Below are 22582 nucleotides of genomic sequence, written 5' to 3'. Positions count from 1 at the left end.
AGATTAGATTCAACTTTATTGTCATTATGCAGAGTACAAGTACAGAGCTGATGAAATGCAGTTAGCATCTAACCAGAAGTGCAAGAATATAGTGTTTTATATACTGTACATATAAGTGCAGAGTAAGTGAAGCTATGATTTACAGAATGTACAGTGGAGTTGCTATATACAGTATTAAGCAGAGAATGTACAGAATATAAATAAGAATGCAATGTAGGATTATATGTACATTATGAACAGCAGCAACATAAGAGCAGTGGTAATAAATACAGCATTTTGAGTGTACAATAGTACTGTTAAACAATGTATTCTATGCCAGTAATCAGTAGTGCAATGATATTTTTACAAAAATAGTTTAATGTGCTATGTACAGTAACAACGTTAGATAGTTTACAGTGGGATAGCTTGAACAATGTGTAGTCCGTGCAAAATATTAGTAGTGCAAATACATGTATGTAAAGTACTGTGACCAGTGCAGAAAGAGAGCAGGTGCAGGTTAGATTGGTGGTGTGGAGTTCAGAAGTGTCACAGCCTCGGGGAAGAAGCTCTTCCTGAGTCTACTAGTGCGAGACGAGAGCGTAGGCTCCTGTAACGCCTGCCGGATGGAAGGAGAGTGAAAAGTCCATGGTTAGGGTGAGAGGCATCCTTGATGATGTTCCTTGTCCTTGTGATAAATGTTCTCAATGGAAGTTAACTGTGTGCCGTTGATCTGTTGAGCAGTTTTCACCACCCGCTGGAGTGCTTTGCGGTCAGATGCGGAGCAATTGCTGTACCACACTGAGATGCAGTTTGTGAGTATGCTCTCAATGGTACATCTGTAGAATTTCACAAGGGTCCTGGGACTCAGGTGAACTTTCTTAAGGCTCCGTAAGAAGTAAAGGCGCTGCTGTGCCTTTTTGACCAGGGTGGAAGTGTTTAGGGACCAGGTGAGGTCATCAGAGATGTGGATGCCAAGGAACTTGAAACTGGACACACGCTCCACTACAGCTCCGTTGATGTAGATGGGTGTGTGTGTGCATGACTCCTAGTCCGCCTGAAGTCCACAATGATGTCTTCTGGGTGTTTAGTTCCAGATTGTTGGTGGCACACCACACAGCCAGGTGCTGCACCTCATCCCTGTAGGCTGACTCATAGTCTTCCTTGATCAGACCTACCACCGTGGTGTCATCTACAAATTTGATTATGATGTTGGAGCCATAAACAGGAACACAATCTTGGGGGAATAGGAAGTACAGAAGAGAGCTCAGTACGCAGCCCTGTGGAACACCGGTGTTCAGGGTGATGATGGAGGAGGAGGGGTTATCTAACTTAACAGACTGAGTTGCAGATGGATGTGCTGATTCCAAGCTGGCTGAGCTTGGAGATCAGCTTGGAGGGGATTACCGTATTAAATGCAGAACTGAAATCAATGAACAGCATTCTCACATGTGTGTTTTGACTGTCCAGGTGGGTGAGGGCAGAGTGAAGTGCCATAGAGATGGCGTCCTCTGTTGACCTATTGTGGCGATAGGCAAATTGGAAAGGGTCTAATGTAGCAGGGAGACAGGATTTTAAATGGGATGCAACCAGTATCTCAAAGCACTTGGCAATGATGGGGGTGAGTGCGACAGGATGGAAGTCGTTAGGGACCGAGGCAGTGTAATTTATATCAGCCTTTTGTTTAATTAATTGAAAAGTAAATTTTATGTACATAAAATGTGGATTTTGTATAAATGCAAAGTTTCTTTCTTTTCATTTTTCTTTTAAACACGTTTCAGAAACATTTTACAAAATTTTAAATTTAGAGTTAGAGTAATATCATAATTTATAATTTCAAATTGATTATAGAATTAATAGATTTAGAGCTCAAAATGAAGATAAGTATTATGAAACTTTGTGGTTGTCAGATGGTAATGGAATAGCCTATGTTCATAATTAATGTGATATACTCCTGAGGTTAGTCACCTGTGTGAATCTGAGGAGAACTGACTTGATACATCAACTACAAAAAAAACACTTGCTTTGATAGACTACTTTCTTTTTCAAATTATTATATAAAGATATATAAGCTACTAAAGTTTATAACCTAATATACTCTACAGTGCTTCAAAATGCCCTCTTTTATTGAAGCTTATCTCACAGCTTTGTTGCAGTGAGGTTAATATGGCACCAATATAAATACAGGTGAGCTCAGAATGAAAGAAAGGTAAGCATGACTAAGCACAGCCTATACGGGAAAACAGAGACAACAGTTTTATTTTCCTTCCAGGAAGCTCTGGCAGTCAGTTTGTTACCCGCCTTCATGGGAGGGACTGTGACTGAATATAAGCAGCAGTCCGCCTGTCTTTGTCTTGCTCAAGCGAAACACTCAGAAGGAAAGCACTTCAGTTCACTGCTCAACTCAACTCCTCTAACCAGGTAGGCTGCCGCATGCTTTGAAACAACTGCAATTGTAGATTTAGTGAATACTTTAAGATTGGTGAACTTTGAAACATTTTAAAACGTCATTGTGTTTTATCAGTATTTTCTGTAGTTCTGTATATTCTGTATATATCAGATAGTTTTTAAGGTTGGTGTTTAATGCTACAAGCACTATTGCACTAATAGCACTTATGTAACTAAAGTTTTGCAATAAAGAAAAATTCCCTGAATACAGTTTCTGTTCAGTGTGTGTTTACATTGACTCCCTGGAAACAGATCTTGCGTTACCTGGGCAGGACTCTCTAGGGGTGCTAGTGCTATAAATATTTAATTCTGCCAATATAATTGGCACCTGTTGCTTACTTGCCATATCTTTTCTCAGTGCCAACAGTCACATATTGTTGGAATGAATACTTGCAGTCAAGGCCAGCATTAATAGTTCATTTCCGTGTTTATTAAGTGCAGGCAAGATGGCAAAGCGTGTGGCGGTGATTTTGTCCGGCTGTGGCGTGTATGACGGCACAGAGGTCCACGAGGCGTCTGCTGTGATGGTGCACCTCAGTCGAGCAGGTGCCAAGGTAATGCACGTGCATGCACACAAATAAGGCAACACGACACAAAACCTAAAAAGGGCTTTGAAAAAGAACACTCTGAAAATCTGGGTTTTCATTTAACTTAACCTGGAAATGAACCTGAAAAGTTATAACGTGAGATGAAAAGGAAAACGAAACTTTAATGAATCTCAACTTTGGCGTTAACGCAGCTCGCTTTTCTTTGTAGGTCCAGATGTTTGCGCCTGATGTTGAGATGATGCATGTAGTGAACCACTGTGAAGGGAAGCCCGTGACGGACAAGAGGAACGTGCTGCAGGAGAGCGCGCGCATCGCCCGGGGTGACGTCACTGACCTGGCCAAGCTGGATGTCACCGCCTTTGATGCTCTCATTATTCCAGGTGATTCAGGAGCACAGTCTGGGGGGTTATTTTTTTCTCCTCCCCTTCCTCATGTTATGCTGTATTTCTTCCTCAATTCCCTGTCTTCCTGTCCTGTCTACCCCCTTGTCATATTATATGTATGTTGTGTATGGACAGGTTGATGGCTAATTTCACGGTACCTGTAACCAGTGACAATAAAGGCTACTACTACTACTCAAGCAGCTACCGCATCACTGTAGCTCAGAGCAATTACTGTACAGTACACACACAGCGCTTCATCTGGAAAGCATCTTCTGTGTACAAAGTTTGATAGACGTCTTTAAGATATCAGTTTTACATGCATTCTAAATTTTAAACATCTTAGAGACTATTTGACATCTGATAACATCCTATAGTCGTATTGCAGATGAGCAAACACTCTAAAACAAACGTTTTGCAGATTTCTTCTTCTTTTTTTTTTTTTGCAAGTTTTGATTTCTGAACCCATGACAAAATGTTTTTATTAATAGTATAGTGACATCTTATATGTCACAAGATCAAGGAAATTTTGATTACTCATTTCATGACCCCTTTAATAGTGAATTAACTCTTAATGTGCCGTACAGGTGGTTTTGGAGTGGCTAAAAACCTGAGTGACTGGGCTACCAAAGGCAAGGACTACTCAATCAAACCTGATGTTGATAAGATCATTAAAGCTTTCCATAAGGCGAAGAAACCCATGGGCATGTGCTGCATCTCTCCTGTGCTGGCAGCCAAAGCTATTCCAGGATGTGAGCTGACCGTCGGCCACGACTCGGAGTGTGAGAAGTGAGTTTGGGCAGGTTTAGGCACTAGATTTATTGAAACTGGACCCTGATGAGATCAGTGGTTGAGAGGTGTTTTGGTTCTGAACTCAGTGTTGTCATTCTTGTGACCGCAGGTGGCCGTACGCTCAGGTGGCTAAAGCCATGGCTGAACTGGGCTGCAAACACTTGAATAAGAATGTCGGTGAGGTGCACATCGATTCCAAGAACAAACTGGTGACTACAAGTGCGTTCATGTGCAACGCTCCTATCCATGAGATCTTTGATGGACTGGGTGTCATGATCAAAGAAGTTCTCAAACTAGCCTAACTTTGTCATTTCACTGTCTCAAAGTTATTACATCAATAAATAGGTATATTTATTTATAAAAAAATAAAGATGTTGTCCACTAATCCCAGAAAAAGTTAAATAGGGGATACAAATTTATATATCAGAAACCTGGTGAGACCAGTTCCTTTTCAATAAAACTGGACGAACCTACTGTCAATGCTTGTGTATTTGTGGTAGCCTATTATCAATAAAATTGAACTGATCTTAAACATTTGCTTGCTCATTGGTTTGTTAATGTGCAGTTTTTTATGTCATGATAGACAAGCTCAGTAAGTATTATTTAACAATATGTATTATTTTAAGGTTTATATTACACTTATTCTTTCTTTCATTAAGATTGGCACACTTCCCCAAACACTGGCAACATTAAATTGAACCTGAAAAAACAACAACAACAACAACAAAAACATTTTTTTATTATATTATAAAGCATATCAATTTCAAGTAAGAATTTGTGATAGTAAATAACATCCCTCCCCCTCAAATTACCCACTAATATAATCAATACCGCTGTTAAAGGACTAGTTCACCCAAAAATGAAAATTAGCCCATAAATTACTCACCCTCAAGGGATCCTAGGTGTATATGACTTTCTTCTTTCAGACGATTCCAGTCGGAGTTATTTAAAAATTGTCTTTGATCTTTTAAGCTGTTTCATGTCACTCAGTGGGTATTGCAGTGCTTCAGTCCAAAAGAAATGAAATAAAAAGCACCCATCCATAAAAAAAGTCTCACACGGATCCGGGGGCTGAACAAAGGCCTCCTGTAGTGAATCGATGCATTTTTGTAAGAAAAATATCCATATTCAAAACGTAATAATCACTTTAATCTAGCTTGCGCAAACAGTTGTACACAGAATCAGCTACGGGCTGATGATGTATGAGCAAAAAAAGCAAAACAATAACAAAAAAAACAAAACAAACAAAAAAAAAACCTTGAAAAATTTTACAGATCCCAAAATTTTGAACAACAGTGTAGTTGCAATGTTACTTATAGCTAGTAGAAAGCCACTTCAGATACTCATATCCATTGTAGTTTCCGCCTTATTTTCAATGTTTACAATTTTCGCATACGTTGCCACCAACGGCTAGTGTCTTCAGGAGAACTGAACATGAAGATACTGTGTTGACTAGTGACACCCTAGAATATGTTTGACATCATAAATCTAGATCCAGAGCAAGACACAAAGTAATGAAACCTAGACACAGACCAAGACCATGTCTCTATGTGGTCTATAGAGGTTTCAATGCCAAGAGCCAGATTAATTAACGGCTTGCATCAGTGCAAACCCTCTTTTGACTTTTTGACATTACTTAACTTAAACCATATTGCACTGGACGTGGCTGCCAGGGCCAGTTCTAGACATTTGGAGGCCCTAGGCAAAGTGTTAGAAACAGTTGTGCTGCTTAATATTTATTTTATAATCTGTGACATTTTTATCCGTTTTCTTTTTTTTTTTGGATGATAAAAAATTGTTTAAAAATAGAAGAAAAAAAATATTTTATAACAATATAAGTCTCTTCTATCACTTTTTATCAATTGAACACATCCTTGCTGAATATTCCAGTTTTTTTTTTCTCTCTGTATTTTAGATCAAATAAATGCAGGCTTAGTCAGCAGAAGAGACTGCTTTCAAAAACATTAAAAATAGTAATGTGTCCAAAATTTTTACCAGTACATATTAATCAAACTTTATCTAAGGTAATCTCTTTTTTGTTTGTTGAGGATGTTATTATAGCCATGATATTATTATTATTATTTTTAAGTAAATTGTTCAGTAATTTATTCACAGTTCCTAAATACCACTTCAGTAAATGAGCATCGGTGCTTTGCAAAAATGTTTGTGTTTGCTTTTTGACTCTGAATACAAACTTCTTTGCTTTTACTTTTGTAGCTATTTTAACTACTCAGCTCCCGGCGTGATGTCATTGATTGTGTGTGCGCAAATTCAAAGCATCACGTCTGGGCGTGTCAACGGCGCTCGCTCTCTTTAAAACTCATAATAAATTCTTAATTGTGATATGGGGGCCCAGGCAAAATACAGGAATGGGGCCCTATACATTTGCACACATTTACAACCTTGAGGTTTCTTTGACTGTTCTGATGCTCGCTGCCACATGACTCCATAGCTGTGTCCATTTTATTTTTTATTTTTCATGTACGTTATAAATAATGGATTTCCTTCATATTGTAGACCCTTTGTTCACATTTAAACAGGTTATAACAGTATTAGAGTAGGCTGGGCACTAGTGGTGCTTTGGGGTAATTTTCATTAAGCAATTGTCTACACGACGCAAGCCTGTCTAATTCTGAACTTTAAAATACATTTATTTTTTATTTATTTTAATTGCAAATGTAAATTAAACTGAAGGAAATTATACATTTACGCTTAAGGATTATTTCAACCAAACATGAAGTGTGCCTGTGTGGAAAGTAACTGTGCATGCGTCCTCTTGGGTCCATCACAGAAACGAGTGAGCACCATTTTTTTTTTTTTTTTTTTGTTATAGGGCTTTATGCAATACCGATTGTGTCTAGGCTGAACGCACATCTCATACATATATGGAAAAAACATTTTAGGGGACCCTTGGCTTTTTGGGGCCCAAGGCGGTTGCCTACCTTTGCCTAATTTACATCTGCTAGTGCCACTGTCCTGCAGTGTTCAGCTCCAACTCTAATCAAACACACCTGAACCAGCTAATAAAGGTCTTACTAGGTATACTTGAAACGTCCAGGCAGGTGTTTTTAGGCAAGTTCGCCCCTCCAGGGCTGAGTTCTGAGACCCCTGAACTAGGCAATTGCCTGCTCCTCCTATAGGTAGCACCGGTCATGATGGCTGCAGTAGATGCTCATTTGTGCACGATTATGTGGTATTGTTCTGGCTCTGTCCTTTCTCTATTTGTTGAATCAGTTGCAAATGACTTAAACAGCCAGGGGTAATATTGATCAATTTATTGGATATTTCAAATCAGTGACATATTCAGTCAGAGGACACATCAGATCATACACTTTAAAACACATGGTTTCCTGAAAGATACCCCCCCAATATATATAAACATAATACCCCCCATGGCTAATAAATATAAATATAACATTTCAAATTATAATTTTTTTGTCACAAGTAATGTTAACTATTGTTAATAGTAATAATAATATAAAAATAGATATATTATATACTACTGTTTAACTTGAAACACACACCGTTAAAGTGTTAAGCACCCTTGTCTTAAATAAAGAGGTCAGCATAAGCCGGTCACAGTTTGGAGGTTTTGTTGGAGAAATGGTTGTATTTGTCAAAACCGCTGACCAGCACTGTGGCAGGAAAAGTCCTGGGACGCTCAGGGTCCTGTCAGGAAAACACAAACACATTTATAAGCTTTTTCCAGCTGAACATCTGCAGATACATATATGTTAAATGTCATCATTTTGTAATCTGAGCGAGATATTTACCTGGATTGGATAGGTGCATGTAGGCACATATCGGATGACATAGCCACAGCGCCTCCTATTAGATGTGTTGGGATCGCTGGCATGGACCAGAAGTCCATCATGGATCTGAATAGAATTTATACAATGAATGCTTGGAAAATGTAAGATTGTTTTGACTTGTTCCATGGTTTTGAGTGGTTGTCTGTATTCGTGGCAAGTCATGGTAAGTATTCATACTCACAGACATCTGACCAGCTTGAAGAGGGCATAAGATGGCTTTCTCCGTCTCCACCAGCTCCTCCGGGATCTCTTGATTGACACTCAGCATGTTGCCAGATCGTTTTGACTGGTGATGGGGCAGGAGACCAGAGTGGTGACTTCCTGTTGGAAAATAAATAAGGACAGTTTAGACACCTTACAAACCAGACACAGTCCTTCCTGCAAACAGAGACCGTGTTCATACCTGGAATAACCTGCAGTGCTCCATTGTCCTCAAGTGAGTCATCCAGAGCGAGCCAGACAGACAGAACGGGACCTCCATCAAAGCCCCAGTACCTGAAGATCAACACATGATGATTGCAACACTTGGAATGGATACATGAGAAAATAGAAACCCAAAATACTTCAGTTGTGCTTACTTCATGTCCTGGTGCCAGGCCACAAACGGCATTGCGTCTGTCTTCTCAGTGCCGTCCTTTTCTTTAGAACAGGTATTGTTCGGTTGGATTTCCCGTGTCTTAGCAGGCTTGTTACACACTGGATATTTACAAATGAATCTGGAGTCCAGCAGGATGATGTCAGGCCCCAGAACCGCTGTGACCACCTCCAGAAGCTTAGGGTGCTTGGCGAGGGCCATCACCCAGTCACACTCCGTGTGGATATTATGAAGGCTGTAAGCAGTGTAATCTTCACCTGTAAAAGAATAACGGCATTATTTCAGCTCCAAACCTAAATTCAGAGGCTTTTATGTAAGTCAGCAGCACCGAAGCTCACCATGTTTTCTCTCCAGCTCAGCGAAGGCATCCCGGGCCTGCTGCAGTTCTTCTGGACTGAGGATAGGAAGAGCCGACAGGTAGCCCTGCTGCTCGTACAGGGCCTGAATCTCTTTCTTCATGTCTTCAAATGCAGTGAAACTTCTGCTTGTCTGCTGGAGATGTGCAAAGCTTACTTTGCTTCTCAAGGGCTAAGCCTCAGCTGGGCAAACTCCACAGGGAAAGAGAACCTGTTTTTATAACCCAGAGAGAAAGATGGAAAATAAAACTTGTGTCCAGTTTCAGTCTGACTTAGGCATTTCCCTTTTCGACCTCTGAAAACCTCCTTGTCTTGGCTCCCCACTTATTCATGGCAAATTTATTCTGGGTTGTTTATGCAGGAACAGATAGGTCTGTAGTGACTTAAAGCAATGGTCCATGAGCAAATAAACAGGAAAAACATGCTGCTCTTAAGCACACGAAGGTGGAGTTGAGCCACAGTAAGCAGCTAGACTGCATATGCAGGCATTTGCATCTGTTTAGGCTCATTTACATTGCTAAAGTTCACTGAGTGTGTGCAGTGCAGCCAACAAAAACACGCACCTGAGTCAGAAAGATGCTGATTTCTTTGTGCTGGGTCTTGGTCCAAGCTGAAGACAAGGTTGAAAGATCAATTATAAATCTATGGAGGAAAGTATGGAAAATGGATCATATTTAATTCAACCGATACCTGCTCTCTGCTCTTCAGGCGGTTTTCTCCTGAGATGTCCTGCTCATCACTGTCAAACTGTGTGTATATATAATAAGTTAAGGCTTAGGCTCCTCCTCCAAGGTGACATCATACTCGCATACTTTACTATTTTAGACTCTAGGGAAAAAAATAAAATATTTTTGTCCACCCTTTCATACATGCTAGATTGTGTAGGTATTGTATGCTCAATGTATGTTGCAATATGCTGATGATGTTGAAAATTTCCAATAAGTCATAAGAGCATTTCCTTTTGTGAGTAAGATTCTTTTTGTTCATCTGCAACCAGATAATACTTCATCAAAAATCACATTGTCTTTGTTATATCTGTCAGCACGTGCTGAACTCGACCTGCATTGTCACTTACTGGTGACATCATTACGGTAAAGCATTTATTATAAAGCATAAGTCATTTATACATACATGAACAAATGTACTATATATTTTATTATATATTATAGTATTTATTTAGCTATTATCTATTTAAATCATCCCTACACCCCTGACTGTGTGAACAAAATAATGCCTTCATTATTAAAATAAAATATTAAAAAGTTACTGTTTATAAAGATTTCTATCTTTTGAATATTTTAACTATTCTATTTGTGTTGACTTTTATAGCATTAATGAATATTTTTATGCTAAAATTATGTGCAATTTATAAAAATATTTCAGTTTATAAAGACATTTTTGTTTCTGTAGCTCAAAATTAGCCCTTGTTGATTTTCTGACTCATTTTGCCAACACAGGTCACATACGTATATTGGTAACACTTTACAATAAGGTTCATTAGTTAACATTAGTTAACTGCTTTAGTTAACATGAACTAAGAACGAACAACACTTCTACAACATTTAATAATCTTAGTTAATGTTAATTTCAACATTTACTAATGCATTATTACAATCAAAAGTTGTGCTTGTTAACATTAGTTAATGCACTGTGAACTAACATGAACGACTGTATTTTCATTAACTAACATTAACAAAGATTAATAAGTACTGTAACAAATGTACTGTTAGTTGTTTGTTCATGTTAGTTAATACATCAATTAACATTAACTAATGGAACCTTATTGTAAAGTGTTAACTATATATTTAATTACATCTGAAGAGCTGCTATACAGTTATTAGCTCATTTCTATCTATCTACATAAAGAACTATATAAAATAAAATAGATATGTATTTGCACACACACACACACACACACACACACACACACACACACACACACACACACACACACACGCATGCATAATTGTTCTTATGAGTAATCAAAGAATTTGTATGGTTAAGAATTTGGGAGACAAACATCTATATTGTTAATGTATATTTTATTAAAACAATGTAGTTGAACTTTAATTGAAGTAATTATAAGGACATTTTTAATGCATTATAATAATAATAATAAAAAAAACCCTGACCTATATAACATGGGCTATGTACATTGAGAGCACAAGTGCAAAGATGGACATCACTGAATAAATCTGCAACTGAGCAGATTTCCTGGAAAAAAACTAACAAATTACTTAGTCACTAGAAATGAGCTCAATATAGGGATTTCCAATGGCTTCCTTATAGTCAAAGGTGCAGAAACTTTTTAAATCATTTCCTCGTAGTATTGTTTTTTTGTAACAGGTCAGTTGACATTAACAAGACCAAATACTGTAGATTATAAAGATTTACTGTCTGACACGGATTGTTTAAGTTTCATGTTTTCAGGCAGTGAAGGGCTTCAGATTGATTTATATAGAGACAAAAGTGCACAGTTTCCACACATTGTACAAACACAATCCTTTCAACAATATAAAAGAATAATACAATGAAAAATAAGATCCTCATATAAATAAAGCAGTTAAAAAGTAACTATTTTAAAGATACAAACTAGCTTGTGTACGTTTCTTTTATATGATGAATGAATGTGTTGTCTTGTGGCTCTTCAGGGGAAGACCCAGAAGGGTGTTCAGGGGAAGTCCGGCTGGCTGTGATGTTCACAGTGTTTGGGACAGACGTATCCGCCGCGCTGCTCTTCTCTGGGCTTCCTCTTGTCTGATCTGGGCCGGTCCTGCTCGTTGTTGCAGCGATGCACCAGAACCGGGTCTTTCTCGGCTGGAGATTTTTTCATCAGCAGTCTCTGGAGAATGCGTTTGTCTGAGCGCTCCTTCTGGAAATCATCCTCATACACCTTCAGCTGAGAAAACAAACAAGACTTTATCATTTAGAACATATGAGATTTTTCTTTGAGAATGCCTTTGATACAATAGAAGTGGCCAGTTGATACCTGTTCTGCTTTTGCATTACAGACTATAATGATACAGAAATTAATTTGCAAATAATGATTAAGACAATGTGTTCAGTTTGTCGGTCCATAGAAACAGATCATGTCAGATAAGAGAAGATAATTAACAAGATTCCTGTGAAACAGGAAGCCTATTTTAAGTGTGCAAGATGCATCGTCTCTTATGACATATTCATGGCATCACAACAAGTTTCACTGGAAACCACCGAGCCTCACTTCCCTTTGAATGAATATTCTTTAAAGATAAAACAATGCAAATATTTGAATGTGACCTGCATTGTAAAATACAGATTCATTTCCTCGTAGCAAATATTAACTGCATTTTTTTTTTTTTCATTGAGTGAACTGCATGTCTAATATTTGACTTCTGTGTTCAATCATCTTTACATTAGTTCAAAGGGTAGTTGTTAAAAGCAATGTGTGTTATTCGGGCAAGTGAAACAAGCAAACTGCTGTCTGCCATTGGTCAGTCAAACACTAAATCAGCACTTTGAGTCAATATTAGATGCTGAAACAAACATTTGACAGTGTCACAGACAGTGTTTTCCTTTTGTTTACACTTTATTTCTACAACTGCATGTAACTTTGCATCTACATGTAAACTAACTCTCATTAGAGTATTAGTAGACTGTTAGGGTTAGGGTGAGTAGAATAAGATGACAAGTACTTGCAAAGTTACTTATAGACAGTTTGTGGAGCATCACAATAAAGTGTCACCAGATATTAAGCAGACAGTCTACTAATACTCTAAAGACTGCTAGTTGACATGGAGTTGCAGAGTTACTTATAGTTAGTAGAATGTCTGAATCGTTAGCACATGTTTTGGAGGAATCGACCTCCAGACAGAGGAAGCTGTGTTTGATAGGATCCAGTGATCAGCTAGTATCATGTGCCACCCAGTGGTGGAATCTGGTGTTTGATTGCTCTGGTGCTCACCTGCTCCTGCAGCAGCGCCATCTGCTGACGCATGTCTGCCTCTCTGCGCCGCAGACGCTTATTCTCCTGCAGCATGCGCTCATGATCCTTCTGCTCTGTTTTATAATCAGCCTCGTAGATTTGAGTCTGTGGATGGATAAAGTCAAATCTATTACACCTACAACAGAGATTTGACTATTTTACTGTGGTACTGTTAAAAGGTAAACTGTTTTTGTAAAAACATCTATGAAGCAGATATATATACATAATGGTAAAGAAGTGCTAATTAAATTACTTACATTAAACTATTACTTATATTAAATTACTTATATTATACCCCTTTGTCCTCATTTGTGAGTTGCTTTGAATAAAAGCATCTGCTAAATGAATAAATGTAAATGTAAAAAAAAAATTACCTTCTGTTTACCTACTGTATTAATGTTTAATGTTTAACTCTATAAAGCCAACTATGTCATATTTGATATGCAAATTTCTAAGGGATTTAAATGATCAACATGACAAAACCTGTTGCACACAGTGCACACCCTCTGTCATCTGATTAATAGATCATACTTTTGATTTTAAGAAAAGAAAATTGTAAAAACATCCACCTTGATCTCATGGTGTCAAATAAACAGAAGAATAACTTTTATATTGTTAGTCATATTTCCAGACGAACACTTACTGGACTGAGTCAGCATGGCTTTACTTGATTATACATAAATATTTTTTTTAGAAAAGGAGCGCTTATTTATTCATCTCTCAATCATCAGTGGATTGCATATGTTTTGATCTTACTAAGACATATTATTGGCAGATATGGAATGATGATTTATAATACATATGTACAAGCTTTCAGAATTTTATCTTACTTTTTGGCCATATAAATATCTGCAACAGCAGCAAATCACATATTTTGGCTCAGTTTGAGTCTCTAAAAATGTATAAATATAAATGAAGTATGAGCTCCTTATTATACTATATGAGCCACAAAATCCTGATCGAATATGTCAAATTTGCTTGTTTTTTTCTTTAAAGGGTTAATGTAGGCATATTTATAACTCTACCTTTGTAATTACATTGAATATTTTGATCACACGTGAACTCACCTGACACCGCAGCGCCTCCAGCTGTTCTTTAAGATCTCGTACTTCTGTCACAGGGTCAGACTGCATCTCAAATCTCATACTAGCCAGTCTGAGACTGGACTTTGTGCCCAGTGACGGAGGAAGTGCTGGAGTCGACTGTACGTCCAGGGACAGCTTAGACGAGCTCTGCACTAGCTGAGAGTCTGAGGAGCCACTGATATCTGGGGTCTTCCAAAGGGAAAAAAAAGGCAATAAAGATGTTAAAGGATAGTCATAACATACTGTAACTGGTCTGATTGATGCTGTAAGCTCACCTGAGATCCTCTTGTCCACTGCTGAAGATCTGTTTGGTGCAGTCGGCTCTCCAGCAGTCTGACATACTCCTGCAGATGCTGGTTTTTCTTAAGTTCCTGCATCAGTGTTTGTTCATAATATTCCCTCTTGTTCTGCACACACAAATACAAACATGCAAAAGTCTCAGTGTCTGTTTGTGGATCTGCTTCTAAATCAGAATGATCCACAGCAAAACATCAGTCACACCACACAAAAAAGACCAAATGTGCCACATTTTTAGAAAAATAAAGGTTCCTTTAGGACCAAATCACTTTAGAACTGTAAACTTTTTTAAGTTGCACAAATAAAATTCTATCATATTTTAGTCACTTTTAGAGCCCGAGAAGTCACCTATAGGAAAAACAAAAACAATCTGTGGCGACGGTTTTGCAATTAATAAACCGTACACACAAATTTCAAATCCGTGCACTCTGATTTTGTAAACCGTACATTTGGTATTTCAATCTGTACCCACAAATTCATAATCCATGCTCATGCTTTCGCAATCCGTTCCCATGGGTTTGTAAACTGTACTCACAGACTCAAAAGTCAGTCATAACACAATCACAAACACAGTGATTCTCTGTCAATTGTAGCGGGTACGGGGTGGAATACAATGTAATAAGAATGATGTGCGCCAAAATCTTGTGTTTAGGCTATTTGTGATAAACTTAGCACTTTATTATTATTATTATTATTGTCTAATAAACCTGGCATTGTGTTATGACTGACTTTTGACATGCTTTCCTCTTTTGTAAGACGTTAAAAGCTTCTTCTAAATGCATAAATAGGCTTTTACAGTTTTGGAAATGTGTTTGTGTACCATTCATTATTAACATAAAGAGACTAGTTTTGGTGATTTTATTATACTAGTTTCCCACCAGAGATAGATGCATGTAACAGGCTTCACTGGTTAATGTTATTATTAAAATAGATTAAAAAGTTTGTAGACAAACTTCAAGTTGACTTGAAAAACCCTAGCTAGAAAGTTTGAAAAAGTTTGAAAGGCTTGCAGTCTGAAAGTTTTCAGTTTGAAGTAGTTTGAAAGTTAAAATAGTTTTAAAGAATAAGTTTGAATGTTTTGAATGCTTTCAGAAAAACAGACAAGTATAAAACATATTGCTAGGGTAACTGGGTGGTTGCTAGGCTGTTTCTAGTATGACTAGCATGTTGCTAGCATGATTAACATGTTTCTAGCATGTTTAATAAGTTGTCAGCATGTTTCTAGCACGAATAGCAAATTACTAGCATGTTGTTAGCATGATTAGCATGTTACTAACATTTTGTTAGCATGTTTCTAGCATTATTAATAAGTTACTAGCATGTTGTTAACATGATAAGCACGTTACTAGCATTTTGCTATCATGATTCTAGCATGATTAGCATGTTACTAGCATGATGTTAACATGTTTCTAGCATGTTTACCACTTGCTGGAATGTTTCTAGCATTATTAGCAAGTTACTAGCATGTTGTTAGCATGATAAGCAAGTTACTAGCATTTTGCTATCATGATTCTAGCATGATTAGGATGTTACTAGCATGATGTTAACATGTTTCTAGCATGTTTACCACTTGCTGGAATGTTTCTAGCATTATTAGCAAGTTACTAGCATGTTGTTAGCATGATAAGCAAGTTACTAGCATTTTGCTATCATGATTCTAGCATGATTAGGATGTACTAGCATGATTTAACATGTTTCTAGCATGTTACCACTTGCTGGAATGTTTCTAGCATTATTAGCAACAAGTTACTAGCATGTTGTTAGCATGATAAGCAAGTTACTAGCATTTTGCTATCATGATTCTAGCATGATTAGGATGTTACTAGCATGATGTTAACATGTTTCTAGCATGTTTACCACTTTGCTGGAATGTTTCTAGCATTATTAGCAATTTACTATCATGTTGTTAGCATGATAAGCAAGTTACTAGCATTTTGCTATCATGATTCTAGCATGATTAGGATGTTATAGCATGATGTTAAGTTTGTTTCCAGCATGTTTACCACTTGCTGGAATGTTTCTAGCATTATTAGCAAGTAGCAGCATGTGTTAGCATGATAAGCAAGTTACTAGCATTTGCTTAATGATGGCTAGCATGATTAGGATGTTACTAGCATGATGTTAACATGTTTCTAGCATGTTTACCACTTGCTGGAATGTTTCTAGCATTATTAGCAAGTTACTAGCATGTTGTTAGCATGATTAGTAAGTTACTAGCATTTTGTTAACGTTTCTTGCATGACTAGTATGTTGTTAACATTATTAGCAAGTAACTACTATGTCATTAGCATGATTAGCATGTTACTAGCATGTTGCTAGCATGATTCTAACATGATTAGAATGTTACTACCATGATTCTAACATGATTATGGTGTTGAAAGCGTGATGCCAGCATGTTTCTCGCATGTTTAACAAGTTGCTAGCATGTTTCTAGCATGATTAGCAAGTTACTAGCATGTTGTTAACATGATTAGCATGTTACTAGCATGTTGGTAGCATGATTCTAACATAATAACAAAATTCTACCACAACAATACAAATATTTTTAGAATATGTATAAAAATACCTACAAGCATTCTAGCATTATAAAAACTTTACAACCATTTTTATAACCATTAGTTACTGGCATTATGTTAGCATGATTAGAAAGTTTCTAGCATGTTGTTAGCATGTTTCTATGCTTATCCAGCTAAAACCAGTGGATTCAGTAAAAAAAAAAAAAAAAAAACTAAAACCCAGCTAAGACCAGCCTGGCCTGCTAAAAAAGTGTCCAAAACCAGCTTGGGAGACCAGCCAAAGCAGTCAATCAGCTTAGGCTGGTTTTATTTATTTATTTATTTTTTTCTCAGTAGGGAGTTATTAAGCTTTGCTATAGCAATTGATAGTTTTCACATGACGTCACACACACTCATAGGAACGCCCACCTGGAGGCTCTGCTCCAGTTATTTTTACGCAGTTTGCATTAAGTAGTAATACAGTAAAACGCTGATATTAAAAGTTGAAATTCAGTAAATACCTTACTGATAATGTATATTTTGTACAGGCAAACATATGAACCCAGAATATAAACAATGTGCAAAGTTTCATGTTAAATGGTTTCCCATAGAAAACCATTATAAGGAAACACTGAACCATTAAGCGGATTGCGTTCATATTCTGACTTCATCTGCTTGCCTATGTAAACTATGCATCATTAATAAGGTGATTACTGAATTTGATCTTTTAATATTACTGTTTTAAATACATTAACGCACTTTAAGGTTTTTTTTTTTGTTTGTTTTTTTATAACGTTTGTCGCACTGTTTAATGATTGTAATATTGACGCGGGTGCTTTCATATGGATTGCAAATGGCCAAAATGTACATTTTGTTCACATACTTTTGTTTTATTTTTTGAGAGGTGATCTAAATATTTGCGGCTGTGAAACAGAGGGAAAATTGACAGGCTTGTGCTGCAGTCCTATGGATGTTTTGCCCTCCAGGTCTTTGAGCCCATTGTGAGTGAAAGCTATCAATAGACAGCTTAAATACACCATAAGTCTCAATGTATAAAAGTTTTCACCCCCTCTACCATTAAGTTACTTGTAACTGACAAACTAACTTCCCAACTTGGGTTAACATGACCAACACTTGGCTAACCACCAGTCCAACAAAACAACCCCCTGCAGATGAGATCTGTCCAGTAGCAGACCTCAAGGGCCTCGTTCATAATCCACCCTCAAATTTCTTTAGCAGTGAGTTATTGAGCTTTCCTTTCCAGTGTGTTATTGAGAGTCCTGGGATCAGGGTTAATCTGCAAAACAGCCTCATCTTCCTGCCTCTCGACCATGCAGAGCAATCATCTGAACTAATTACTCCAATATCCTCTGGCTTTCTCTAAATATTAAGCCATCCAGATGTAATAAATCAGGTGAGAGGTGACTCATCACACACATTGCTTTTCACATCTCTCAGAGAACCAGGGTTTGTGCACCTTACATCAGGTTATGCAGTTTTAAATGTGGCTCCACATCGTTTTTAAACCATAACTCCTTGACCAAAACCTTAAACAAAAATAGTCTGATTGGTACTGGGAATGTTGCTGCAGGACCAACAAGGATGCTTATCCAGGATCATGTGGCATAGTTGCATAATGGACTTATATTTTATCCTGTTTAGAAAATGTCACTGTTCTATTTATTACTGTAATTGCATTTTATAATTACAGTGTGTTTTTGAGACAGATTCACAAAACTTGTTAGCAGCATCATTTTAGTTTTTAAAAATTGCACATGAAAGAAAACTGACAACCAGACTGTGATTCAGCGTTAATTTGCTTAATTTGTGATTTCATTACTTTCACTTTGGTATTATCATGGTCAACATTCAAAACAAAACAAAACAAAACAAAACAAAACAAAACAAAACAAAACAAAACAAAACAAAACAAACAAAAAACAAAACAAAACAATTTAAAATAATTTGAAATACATTTTATTTGAAATGACTAACTCAGACTACCTCAGATTATTCTAGTAAGGTGTCAAATTATATTAAGACCCAGATCAGGTAGAAATAGCTTCACAAAAAAAAAAAAAAAAAAAAAAAAAACATGTCTACCCAGTGGTGTGGGTTCAGAGTGGGACTGTTTGCTCAACCATTGGTAGACTGTGTTTCTAGGTAAACTAACAATATTTCCAATTCTGTTTAGTGACAGTCGACACTAAAAATACACACTTGGCCTTTAAAGCATCTGTGCTGTAACAGTTTGAGAGCGTGCTTCTACCCACATACCTGTTCATGTTCTACTTTGAGCAGCAGTCGGCTGTTGAGCTGTTTGAGGGCCCTGCTCTCCTCCTCGAGAGCCGCCACACGCTGCTGGAGGCCTACACTCGTGCTGTGGTAGATGTGATCCCACTCCTCGTTCAGCTTCATCAGCTAACACACACACACACGCTGCAGTTTTATATCAGTGTGGGGACTTTACACTGACTTTGTTGTTTTCAAATTGAGCTAATTGTATTTTCCATATCCTAACCTTACACTTCCCCTAAACTCATACAGAAATATTTCTACATTTTTAGTTTTTCATTACATAATTTTTAAGTCCCTTTACTAATCTATTGTCCATATAAGCGTCATTGGCTAACTGTACTATTAATATCATTTTGTAATCCCCACAAATACAACAAAATCTGACCCTACACAAAACACTTGAATAGATTGTTTGTAACAACAGCACCTTACTTTCTTGACATAAAAACCAGTTACATTCTGTAATGAATATATCATATGGATACAATAAAGGGACTCTTTAATTAAAAATAATTTCATTTGCAGATTTGGGGGGGGGGGGGGTCACTATTTTATTTCTATTAGGTCTAAATGTGACACCTTCTGGAGAAATCGTGTAACAGAAAGCATGCTGCTGTAATTCTAAAAAAATATCTTATTATTTTCTATGTAAGGTGAATTTCAGACTATACAGCACTACTAGCAATAACAAAAAGAACTTTTCACTCTCATATAAATATCATGCTTCGTGAATATGGTAATTAATTACTATCACTGTATGTGTCACCTAATTGACAAATAGATACAACATGTGAGAAAGTTTATAGTAAAATAGTCTATAGTTACAATAGCTTATGGTTTAAAACTATATATATATATATATATATATATATATATATATATATATATATAGATATATATATATATATACCCACTGTATATATATATATATATATATATATATATATATATATATATATATATATATATATATATATATATAAAATCTTGATTTTAAATCTCTTTATAACTTTATTTCCCCCCCCCACAGTACTATAAACTAGACACACTATGTAGTTGATTCTTAAAATTGAGTTGTAGGGGTGTTTTCACAGCCGGTGGTTTGTTCTACCTCTTTGTTGAGTCTCCGGAGTTCAGTGTTTTTGTTGAGGAGCTGGAGCTTCTCCTCATCAGAGGAGGTGATTGACATGCTCTCTGTGATGAGGGTCAACTGCTCCTCCCCAGAGAGGACTGACTCCCCCTGCACCACCTCCTCCACCTGCCTACAACACACACATACACACACACACACACACACACACAAACACACACATATACACAATTTTAGGATCTCACATCATCATCGTCGTCATTATTATTATTATTATTATTATTATTATTATTATTATTATTATTATAATAACCACCTCTCACTCTACCTTTCACAGTCAGATTTTGGCATGTTTATAATATTTCATCCCATTTTGAACTTTGTTTTATCACAAGCTTCCTGTTGTGTAGGTTGCTTTTACACTAGACTAACCATAACCTTTAAATATAGATTTTGGCATATTTAAGATTAAAAAAAAAAAAAAAAAAAAAAAAAAAAAAAAAAACCTTATCAAGACCCTTTCTGATGTTATCTTCTTCATAGGGACAATTGTACATTAATTGCTTTTTGGGATTTTTTGAGGTTTTGTTATTCTTGTGAAGATCCTCTTGAGAACAGCACAATTAGTCACCTTACATGACACCGGCCAAACCACAGATATTACATGTTAATAAAGAGTCATGACTGCAGTAATTACAATAACAATGTGTGACGCTGTTCCACAAAATAATTACAAATTAAATACATAATATTCATTATCAATACCAAACACCTTGGTAATTACACTGTAACATGAGAGTTTGAATGGAAAAGAAGCTAATCCAGATAAACCTTTAAAGCTAAAACCTATTTTTCCAGACAGCCTTGTTCTTTCATAGCCATAGGGAACAACACTGTGCTGTCATTGTAATACAGTAATGGGCAGATGGAGAATCTGAGGCAACACAAATAAAGTCATAGATGTTATGCAAATGTTCCCATAATTCATTACAGCCTCATGATGAATGACTCATGCTAAGCTGTGACAAAGTATGAACTAAAAGTTTCACAAACACATCACCAGGCCCAATAAAAAGAAAATGAAAATGACTATAAAATCTCTGGGAAATTTGATCTGGGGTGTTTCTGTTACTATTCAGAGAAGGAATTTTTTTTTTTTTTTTTTTTTTTTTTTTTTTTTTTTTTTTTAATTTTCCCTCAGGACATCGCACAAATATATCAAAATACGGTCACACTTTATTTTAAGGACCAATTCTCACGATAGTTGCTTATTATAATGCATATAACTAGCAGATTGGCTGTTTATTAGCACTTATAAAGCACATATCAATGCCTTATTCTGCATGACCATATTTTAGATCCCTTAATCTGACCACATACCAAAACGTAACAACTACCTTACTAACTGTTGAGTTTTTTGTTTTTGAGGCAAAAATCTTAGTTAATAGTTAGTTAATACTGAGAATTGGTCCCCAAACTGGTGTGCGCCAAAATACGTTATTAAGTTAATGGTTAGTATAATTCTGCATTTACTCATTGGTGAAATGGTCACTAATATATTATATATGTGTACAGTGTAAAAAAATCACAGGAGATTATGCATACTAACAAATAAGTACTTTTGGGTATCATAAATAAATATCATGGTTTGTGAATGTGGTATTTATACCGAGCCATTGTATATCTCATTTAACTGCCAGACTTGTGATTCTTTGGAATCACATACTGTACTGCTATACAAAAAATAACCCATTTTATTGGTAAATTATTACTAAAAGATTCCCTACTTCCTGTTTACACTTCTTTTATAACAAACTGACTGTACTGTCAGAGCCCTGCAAACACACACCTTATACAGCAACACTACTAATAGCTGTTGTTGAAGTCCATTTAAACAACAAATGAAAGACAGTAAAATAATACACACTCAGACTGAAGGTCATTCTCCTCCTCAGGTAAAGAGCGCTCTTTGCTTGAAGGGTCCTCTTCTGACAGTGATGACTGTGGACTTCCTTCCATTACTCTTTCAAATCTGAATTCAACTGAATAATAGCTGGAGTTTTAATCCTCTTGTAGTATTTCACTTCTAGATCCAGGCGATGTAATGTGTACAGCAGCGTACTAATGTGATGTTATTCACTGGAGGGGAAGTTCAAATATAAACCCCTCCACTGACATGAAAGACATCACAGAGTAGGAAATGATGCTCAGTGTGCCACAATAATAAACATGTCCTAACTGTATTACCTTTACAAACTAATTACAATATAATGGAAATAACTCATTTAGCCAAATACCTAGCTTTAGGGTGTGATTTATTATGTATTATTTGAAAGGGTGATTTTATGATGGTAAAGTACATTGTAAGGGTTACTAGATTGAGATACAAAATGAGGAAGTGATTTGATAGTAGGCAGCAGGGAATTTCCGCTTCAGCATCATCTGC

General features: G+C 36.6%; 3 protein-coding genes across 4 annotated transcripts; 1 reads left to right on the top strand and 2 right to left on the bottom strand.

Moving 5' to 3' along the window:
- The first annotated feature begins 2244 nt into the window (after positions 1-2244).
- On the top strand, positions 2245-4676 carry si:ch211-153b23.5 (uncharacterized protein LOC321177 homolog). Of its 2 annotated transcripts, none has more exons than XM_042769794.1 (5): positions 2245-2397; positions 2861-2978; positions 3181-3352; positions 3940-4141; positions 4254-4676. In XM_042769794.1, the coding sequence occupies exons 1-5, from the start codon at positions 2282-2284 to the stop codon at positions 4444-4446; spliced, it is 801 nt and encodes a 266-aa protein (XP_042625728.1). In that variant the 5' UTR covers positions 2245-2281; the 3' UTR covers positions 4447-4676. The 2 variants fall into 2 exon arrangements, with proteins under 2 accessions (XP_042625728.1, XP_042625729.1); XM_042769795.1 differs by having other exon boundaries at positions 2280-2397; positions 2866-2978.
- Positions 4677-7404: 2728 nt separating this feature from the next.
- On the bottom strand, positions 7405-9680 carry LOC109102062 (L-proline trans-4-hydroxylase-like). Its single transcript, XM_019102163.2, has 8 exons — positions 9598-9680; positions 9471-9517; positions 8890-9118; positions 8535-8808; positions 8360-8451; positions 8138-8277; positions 7918-8022; positions 7405-7813 (listed from the first exon to the last, which is right to left on the bottom strand). The coding sequence occupies exons 3-8, from the start codon at positions 9008-9010 to the stop codon at positions 7721-7723; spliced, it is 825 nt and encodes a 274-aa protein (XP_018957708.1). The 5' UTR covers positions 9011-9118; positions 9471-9517; positions 9598-9680; the 3' UTR covers positions 7405-7720.
- Positions 9681-10932: 1252 nt separating this feature from the next.
- Positions 10933-22310, bottom strand: LOC109101688 (TNFAIP3-interacting protein 1-like). The gene is made up of 7 exons (XM_042769792.1): positions 22064-22310; positions 20158-20308; positions 19026-19169; positions 14232-14363; positions 13939-14145; positions 12851-12976; positions 10933-11806 (listed from the first exon to the last, which is right to left on the bottom strand). Exons 1-7 carry the CDS (start codon positions 22153-22155, stop codon positions 11579-11581), a joined length of 1080 nt encoding a protein of 359 aa, XP_042625726.1. The 5' UTR covers positions 22156-22310; the 3' UTR covers positions 10933-11578.
- Positions 22311-22582: the final 272 nt, after the last annotated feature.

This window comes from Cyprinus carpio, chromosome A14, assembly GCF_018340385.1.
Source record: "Cyprinus carpio isolate SPL01 chromosome A14, ASM1834038v1, whole genome shotgun sequence".
Taxonomy (NCBI): Eukaryota; Metazoa; Chordata; class Actinopteri; order Cypriniformes; family Cyprinidae; genus Cyprinus; species Cyprinus carpio.
This window is presented reverse-complemented; position numbering and strand designations above follow the sequence as displayed.